General features: G+C 40.5%; 2 protein-coding genes across 3 annotated transcripts in view; one reads left to right on the top strand and one right to left on the bottom strand.

The window, feature by feature from the left end:
- Positions 1 to 340: 340 nt before the first annotated feature.
- On the top strand, positions 341 to 4631 carry psmd6 (proteasome 26S subunit, non-ATPase 6). The gene is made up of 8 exons (XM_042495572.2): positions 341 to 622; positions 1400 to 1605; positions 2534 to 2679; positions 2763 to 2982; positions 3079 to 3187; positions 3452 to 3620; positions 4264 to 4341; positions 4428 to 4631. Exons 1-8 carry the CDS (start codon positions 478 to 480, stop codon positions 4522 to 4524), a joined length of 1170 nt encoding a protein of 389 aa, XP_042351506.1. The 5' UTR covers positions 341 to 477; the 3' UTR covers positions 4525 to 4631.
- Positions 4632 to 5038: 407 nt separating this feature from the next.
- atxn7 (ataxin 7) overlaps positions 5039 to 8752 on the bottom strand; it is a 35183-nt gene continuing 31469 nt past the window's right edge. For both annotated transcript variants that reach the window (XM_042502490.2, XM_088086467.1), the window contains one exon: positions 5039 to 7864. In XM_042502490.2, coding sequence (XP_042358424.1) covers positions 7847 to 7864 — 18 coding nt within the window. In that variant the 3' untranslated portion in view covers positions 5039 to 7846. The remainder of the gene's footprint in view (positions 7865 to 8752) is intronic.

Raw genomic sequence — 8752 nt, 5'->3', positions numbered from 1 at the left:
ATGATCAAAGCTTTTTTTTTTTTTCAAAATGCTTACATGTTTGAAAAGTTAAAAAAAAAAAAAATCCTTGGGGGAATTCCTCTCAGACATCCCTGGAGGGTTGGGTCGCACAAGGTGTAAATTGAAAATGGTCCCAAAAATAGGCTAATAGATGGGTGGATGCGGCGCATAGACTTTAATAATACCCTAATAATACAACACTGCTACAAACAATAAGCGTGCGGTACTTTAAAATCTGTGGTGCGGTATTGAGTTTGGACTCGGGTGTTGTTCACCGTCGCGTCCAGCAGGGGGCAGTAAATGCGGACTTGGTTGTTAAATGTCAGGCCGGTCTCCGCTCTTTCCTCCCATCGCTGACTGACGCTCCGGCGGAAACAACACAGTCCAGTGTTTTCCGTAGTCATCGTTGACGAACGCTAGCGGCACAAAGAAAGCCGACTGTTTGTGTCTTTTTTGCTCCTGTTTTCTTGACTAAAAATGCCGCTAGAAAACCTAGAGGAAGAGGGTCTGCCCAAGAACCCTGATCTGAGGATAGCTCAGCTCAAGTTTCTGCTCACGATGGACGGTCACCGACAGGATGCTAAAGTGAAGACCGAGCTCATGGACGCTATCAAAGCTAACAGTGAGTTAGCATATCACTGCTCTGTGTTACATGTAACGGTTGACTCAATAGTCTGGTTATATATTATAAAACATGGAGTCATATTAATGAACGTAACGTTTACTACGTTTTGCACCGGGTGATGTATGTTTTAAATGCTGTTTAATTCCTAAAATGTATTCCGATTAAGCCTAACGATCATCCCAATGAAATTAGCACGATAGCTAACGCTGTTAGCAACCGTCAGGTAGCCGACAAGTATAGTGCTGTGCTAAAGTTTTTGGCCACCTTACATTTTGTTATTGTAGCAAGGGTATAATGATTATACATATTTATTTCTCAGTAGTCTATTTACTAAAATTCAGCCAACTCAGTAATGTGTTTACACCAGATTGCATTTAAGACGTGTCCAAAACCTAATGTTGATTGTTTTAGCTCTTTTTGTTGCAACTGTGCGATTCCATGTTTCACATTAAACATTCACTTCAGTCTGAAGAAGTTATATATATATATGTTTGTGTGTGTGTGTGTGTGTGTCGCACAGTACTGTAGATTGTTAAAGGGATGTTTGTTCAACTTAACATAATATTAATATGTCAAATTTTTCATATTTACAAATTATGCTTTACTTAAATGGCTGTCCACTTTCTTTACATGAGATTAAATAAAAGAGGTGCAATCTAAAATTTATAATTTTGTATTCTTATGTAGAAAATTCTACTTAAAACATCACTGACTTCTGAAATGCGGGCTGTCACAGTCCACATGTTGAACTATTATTGTTTTCCTCTGCTTCAGACATGGCACCGTATTATGAGGGTCTGTGTAAGGATCTGAAGTGGCAGCTCGACAGCGACCTATTGAGTAAAATGAAGAAGGCCAACGAGGAGGAGCTGAAGCGCCTGGATGATGTGCTGGAGGATGCAGAAAAGAACTTGGGAGAGAGCGAGATTCGAGATGCCATGATGGCCAAAGCTGAGTATCTGATCAGAATTGGAGACAAGGTAAGTCCTCCTCAGTCTGCACTTAAAACGAGTATAGAGTATGCTTTCTTCGGCATAATGTCCAGTAAAGTGTGAAAATTAGAACTGGCCACCTGTGGGTGATCGGATGTGGTAATGTGGTATGCTTATCTGCTCTGTGACACCTCGGCTGATACCAACTCTGTGTCATAATGAAGAAACTGATAGAAGTTGGCCTGGAAACAAATATTACCTGACCCAGCATACAATGGCAAAATGTAGGGCAGAAAAATCTAACGTCTTTATTGATATAGTAGTAATTAAATAGGCTTGTAGTTAGTGTGGCAAGATAGATGTAGTTATGTTTTGTCAAGTCAGTTCTATTTTTATAATCCAGTAGCAACAAATCACAAGTATTACGTCAAAAAGTCACAGTATAGTATGTAAGATAAAGTAATAATATTGTATGTTAGATAAGTAATGGTATAGTATGTCATAAAATGTCATGAAGAGATACATCACAAGTTTGCCACAAGGGGCTTTACATTCGGTACACTTTTGTCTTCAGACCCGTGCTTTGGAAAAGGAGAAACTGCCCCAAAAACCTTCCTCAGAAAGAGTAACTGAGGGGAGATCCCAATGGATGCTGTGTGCACACAACAACCAACATAATAAAACACCAGTATAGACAGTCAGGAAGAGAAATCATACTTAAATGTGAACATTTAGTAGCTTATGACAACTATGGATCCATATCAAGCAGCTTCCAGATCCAGCCAAACAAATAGATGCAAAACTGAAGCACATCAGTCAGCAGGACAAAGACCAAAACTAATAGGCTTGAGTTATATTTAAGGCTGAGACCGACCCATCTGTGAAATGGTCAGATTTGAACACCGAAATTGCGTGTACACAAATGTGAAGTAGCAGATTTATGTGCAATGCCTGCCTTTATCTTGTGCGTCCACAGGAGGGCGCCCTAACAGCCTTCAGGAAGACCTATGACAAGACAGTGGCTCTGGGTCACAGACTAGACATCGTCTTCTACCTGCTAAGGATCGGACTCTTCTACATGGATAGCGACCTCATCACACGCAACTCTGAGAAAGCCAAGAGGTAAACGCTCCGGCATATTTGTTCTCAAGCATCCCCACTAACGTTTTCAGTGCTCATCTCTTTTACACCTCATCTCTCCGCAGCCTCATTGAGGAGGGCGGAGACTGGGACAGGAGGAATCGCCTGAAGGTCTACCAGGGCCTGTACTGTGTGGCCATCAGGGACTTCAAGCAAGCTGCTGAGCTTTTCCTCGACACAGTCTCCACCTTTACCTCCTACGAGCTCATGGACTACAAGACCTTCGTCACCTACACAGTCTATGTGTGCATGATCGCGCTCAAAAGGCCTGACCTCCGCGAAAAGGTAGGAGACTGAGGTTACGGTGCTAACATAACAGATTTCAGATGCACACCTGTGTATGTTGGCAGCAAGACTGCAGTGAAATGTCCTCCTCTTCAGGTTATAAAGGGAGCGGAGATCTTGGAGGTGCTGCACAGTCTGCCTTCTGTTCGCCAGTATCTCTTCTCCCTCTACGAGTGCAGTTACTCGGTCTTCTTCCAGTCTCTGGGTAAGGAAGCCCTCTCTTTTACTGACCTGAAAAACAACAAAAACTTGTAAGAAACACTGTTTCTTTGGTAACTTTTTGAGTGTCATTTTGCTGTTTATCACTACAAACTCAGTGTAAAGTTTTTTAATTATGTTTCAATATTTTGTCAAAATAGGATTGTACTCACATGCATTGTGTGCGTTCCTTGCTGCTGTGTATTGTCCCTCTGTGCTTCATCGAGAGACTCCTAATAACGACGGTGGAAACTTTCTTTTTGTGCCACAGCCATGGTTGAGCAGGAGATGAAGAAGGACTGGCTCTTTGCGCCACACTACCGCTACTATGTGAGAGAGATGAGGATCCAGGCCTACAGCCAGCTGCTAGAGTCCTACCGCTCCCTCACCCTGGGCTACATGGCCGAGGCCTTTGGTGTCAGCACAGAGTTCATCGACCAGTGAGTGACTGTACACTGCATTCATACGCCACATTCTCTGGAGACAGTCTGAAAAATTTACATTGTACATCGGTTGAGCCCCAGTTACTCTGCGGAAATTCTAGCTTTAGTTCTCTTCTCCCTCTTAACATTACACTGGAAAATATATAAAACTAAAGTAATGCCAAAATGTTTTCACGGACTAAAATATGTCCAACAAAATTTATGTACGCAGACTCTTGCATCAGTAGATGTATAAACAAGCTTAAAAGGCAGAGGATTTCCATGAACAGGGGTATGAGGCTAATTATTCACATTTGAGAAACACATGAATAGTACATTCTGTACGCCTTAAATACTCGACATGCATCAAATAAACTGATATCGTATTTTATCCTCGAACATACACTCAGAGCACAGGCTGAGACCGACATGGAGCTATACCAAGTTTCTAAGGAGTCGTGTAGCTTCACATTTAAAGTACAAACATTAGTGGTATCAATCTTCTCATCTAACTCTTGACAAGAAAGTGAATAAGCACCGTCACAAAAAAAGTTTAACATTTCCCTTTTTTTGCCATACCATGTGCTCAGGTTCATATTTTAAGGACACAATCACCGATTTTGATCTGGCTCTAACCAAACTAAATTTTCTCTCTCCTCAGGGAACTGTCCCGATTCATAGCTGCTGGCCGCCTCCACTGTAAAATTGATAAAGTGAATGAGATCGTGGAAACCAATAGGTAATACTACGATGCTTCAAACCTCAGTACTTCCAGAAATATCTCAGACGGTGATCTAAAATATTCTCCCGTTCTTTTTTTTTCAGACCTGATAGCAAAAACTGGCAGTACCAAGAAACCATCAAGAAGGGAGACTTGCTGCTGAACAGAGTCCAGAAGTTGTCGAGAGTTATCAACATGTAACCAAGGTGGCCATCTTTGCATTATTCTTCTTGGTATACGCGAAGCAGTAGTTTGTCTGACAAAGTGACTCTTATATTGTGTATATAATAAAAATTTGTTTAACTGTTGACGTTTCTCTGGGCTGTTTTTTTTTTTTATTTAGGAAAGAGGCAGAGACATTATTTCATATAAATAGCAGTATAAATTATTTTATTTACAGAAACTTGTTACAAAACAAATATACTATACAATCTTTTTTCTTTAAATATTAATTCTAACCTATGTTTTGTTCATGAATTACATAGCAGCCAATACATAAGTCCAGCTGAAAATGATTCTGATAATGTATACAAAAAAATCTATACACGCTTTTACATAGTATGAATGGTGGATTTATTTTTCCCTCCAATCACGAGCTGTATTCTCTCTCACTTTCACATTCCAAGTCTATGGTGCTAATAAAAAATGTTTCCATTTACTGGAAACAATTTCAAGATGTCAGTGGAGTTTGAGGGTAAACAAAACACTTGATTGAAAGTTTTTTTTTTTTGTTGGGTTTTTTTTTTTGTTTGCGTAAAAATCCTAGTAAACCAGAGGGGGCTTAAGCCACACACTGAGGCTAACAGAAATTCGACATCTTGTCTGGAAAACTTGGATAACCTCCCTACCCCGAAAAAACACAAACTACACTAAAGTGTTTCATACTGGGCAGCTGACAAGCTCAGGTTTTACCATATTTAGGGTTCATAGGCAGACTTAAAAGCAAACTCAAACACTTTGAACATTCAAGTAAGGTAAAACAACCCAAAAAATACTGTCCTCAAACAGTCAGGGTGAAACAAATTCAGGCACTTTCTTAATTTGATATTTCTTTTAAAAGCTGCAAACTATTTCTTTAAAAGCTGTGATTCAAATTACTGGTTTGGCAACGATGATGCAAGCAGTTGGACTGTTTGAAGCGTTTCTCCTCCTTACAGTGATTGCTTAAGTCCCTTCAGCCTTTATAAAAGAATGCAAGTGTTTGGATCGTGAAATGTGTTTAAGGTCTACAAAGTGTGACTGAAGAGAAACTGGTTAGACGACGGGCACAGCTTCAAGCCTGCAGGACGTTTGAAAATCACAGGCTAAGTGGGTCATAGAGTAACTTTTTTGTGTTGATTCGTAGGCAACGTAAAATGTGTTGTAAAAGCACATGTGATTGAGACCTTGAAAGTGAATAAAGGTATCCTCTGTCATACAGACACATGCTACAGTGGCAACACTTCACCCTTTGTTCCTTAAAGGATCTCCGTACACGATTCATGAGATGCTTCAGCTTCTACATATAGGCGTATTGCATTATAGACTTGGCAGTGAACCACTTCAAATAATCAAGTTCTCTGACTTTATCTTTTTAATTTTTTTTTTTACTAAATAAATAACTTTCCTTTTTAAAATTGTACCAAAAAATTCTGCGTGTAAGAAAAATGCCTGTGCAAAAATACATATTTCACTATATACAATTTAACAAAATATGTATTCTCAAATAGGGATACTTCAATACTTGTTTGATACGTAGGCTACAAGAAAAAAAAAAAAAAAAAGCTAAATTAAGATTCTTTTCTTAATAAAAATTGTCTCCTCTACTTTCCCCACACTGACATCAGTGGCGGTTGCACAAATCAAAAGGTGTTGCCAAAAGTTTCAATGTGTCCCATGAAGCCATCTCCATGAATCTCGCACTATAAAACCCACTCGAAATACGCAAACATCTCAACGAGATGGGCAAGTATTGCCTGATTTAAGACTCCATTTTTGACAAAGGAATAGAGTATAATGCCTGGTTATCTGTTGTACTGCCACAAGTCCCTTCTCAACACACACCAACATAGTGTTAACGGTGAGGCATTGAAACTGTAACATCCAGAGCTAGGGGTAGTGGTTACACACAGGAGGGGCAATCAAACCCGCAGAAGACAGGTGACGTGCATAAAAGTTTGCTCCAGTTAAGACGTACCATACCTGATTCCCTATGTAGGAAAAAATAAACATTACAATTCACATCTGCCCACGGCAGCTGTGGATTTCACACAGCTGTGTGGGATTAGAAAGTAGGTAAATTGTGGCAATAACAATACGGTTTGCACAGATTTTCTTCATATCCACACAGGCAATGCATCATCACCGCCTCATAAGCAAGACTGCCCACCTTTTAGTTAAAAAAAAAAAAAAGTTGTTGGCAAAGCTGATAGCACGTTTTGGCTAGCCTTGTGGACAACTAAGCAGTGCCTGTGGAGAAAGTAGTTATTTAGTGCTGTTCACAGTTGGGGGTAGGTCTACTGTGGCGATCGTTTTGCACAATGAAAAGACTCAGAAAAATTAACAGGTGTCCTCGAGACCGAGTTATCTCTCTGACAAAAGATTCAATCGAATGGGCACATCAGGCGTCCGTTTCACATTTGAAAGCACAACTTGTCTTCACCACGTCTACAAAGACTCTTTGTAGTTCAGTGTAAAAAGCTCATAAGAAATCACAAAAAGGTAACACTTGCATAATTATTCTGGGTAATAAAATAATTGACCAGATCGTCTCTATGGGCTCCTCTCAGACTACTGCGCACAACCCAGAGGTTACTCAAACGTGTCACCGGAGAGAGTCAGACTAACGAAAAGTGAAACAACAAGGTGATTGTGTTGTTTAAGGTGTTGCAAGTAACAGTTTGCTGCTCCACCTGCTCTCCTTCCAAGGCTTCTGAGATCAGGCGCTGGGGGTGTAACTAAGTTGGAAATTCCAGTAGTCCAGCAGAATCTGACATGAGAAAAATACTTGTACACGCACGCACATTCACACACTCATTCTTTCATGGAAGAGATCGGCTTGTTGTCTCCCCAGTTGCTCAGCGTCATGACGGCAGCCCTTAACCTGAACCCAGTGAGCTTTGAACCGCGGCTCAAGTGACCCATGGCTGTTGCTATTGTCCCTCGTACTTCAAGACAGGAAGACCTCTCAGAATACTGGGACAACACTTGCGTGGGGGGGGGGGGAGGGGGGTCCTTGGCTCGCTCATAGGACCCCTGGCACTCCACGCTATACATACAGTGCCATCACACCCTCCTTACACACACACACACACACACACACACACACACACTCACACACGCACATGGCTTTGGGAGAAATAGTAAGGACCACATTGACTTCACTGGGCAGTCCAGATCATCTCCACCCTGAGGATTGTGGGAAGCTGAGAGTAATGTGGGTTTGATTTTAGAAGGCCTCGTGCAGTCCAGAGCAGCATGCAGACTGCTCCGGACTATTCCCTGTCCGCCTGCCCGTTCCATTCACAGAAGCCGGACACCGCTGTCAGGGACGAGCCTTTGGCTGAGGGAAAAGATAGGAAAGAAATAAAACAGCTGTTAAGTTGTCTGTCTACCAATTCTATAAATATTAACTGCTTTCAATCAGTAAAAGTGACACAATCTGGGCCTTCAATGGTACTCAGTACTTCACCATCTGATAAGTTATCATGGCAGAGACACTTCAACCTCATTCAACAAAGGTGGAAAACTTTAGAGCACAAAATGTGTTTTGTTTGTTCACAAGCTTAAACGCATGACGCTTTAAGTGGTGAAAACTGACAAGCTCAACCCATTAAAAGCTACGATTCCTTCTGGAAGCAGGAAAACCTGATTTAAAATCCTACTGACATTTGTTGCAATGCAAATAACTAATACTCCGGGTAAAGAGTGTGTAGCTTTCGTCATATTTTCAGATTAGAACAGCAGTTTTGTAAAACTAGAATCACCACCTCCGCCATCATCCACATCTGTCCAGACTCATTTAATTCATGTGGCGAAGACTTTGAAGGAATTAAAAGAAGGTATTAAACCTTTGAAACCTGGAGCGACGTCACTTTTTTTGTGCTGCTTTGAGACGTCCTTTACAAGTATTTTAACCTTATAACCCTGAGCAAATCGGTGCGATTTCTTTAAAAAACGCGCTGAAAAAGGCAATGAGCAACTTAGTAAGAAACATTCCACAAACGGCAAGAAATTAGTACATTTAATGTTTTTTTTAAACTAGCTTGGGAAAAATCTCTAGGGAAACTACATTTATAATTAAATTCATTAACTTTGTTATTAACAGCTATACTTTTCAAGTTAAAATCTCTTGTGGAGAAAGGCCTATGAGTTCACATTCACACATTTTCCTGCAATTTTTTTACACTAATTAAAACACACTTTTTTAAATCAACAGTCTGTAATATAT

The sequence above is a fragment of the Plectropomus leopardus genome, chromosome 2 (assembly GCF_026936395.1).
Source record: "Plectropomus leopardus strain MGB_pleo_1.0 chromosome 2, ASM2693639v1, whole genome shotgun sequence".
NCBI lineage: Eukaryota > Metazoa > Chordata > Actinopteri > Perciformes > Serranidae > Plectropomus > Plectropomus leopardus.
The sequence above is the reverse complement of the archived record's forward strand: the minus strand, read 5'-3'. Positions and strand labels throughout refer to the sequence as shown.

Coding starts and splice junctions, on each gene's coding strand:
- psmd6 (XM_042495572.2), top strand. CDS start 478: ATGCCGCTAGAAAACCTAGAGGAAGAGGGTCTGCCCAAGAACCCTGAT. Junction 623..1,399: donor GGACGCTATCAAAGCTAACA/GTGAGTTAGCAT, acceptor CCTCTGCTTCAG/ACATGGCACCGTATTATGAG. Junction 2,680..2,762: donor AACTCTGAGAAAGCCAAGAG/GTAAACGCTCCG, acceptor ATCTCTCCGCAG/CCTCATTGAGGAGGGCGGAG.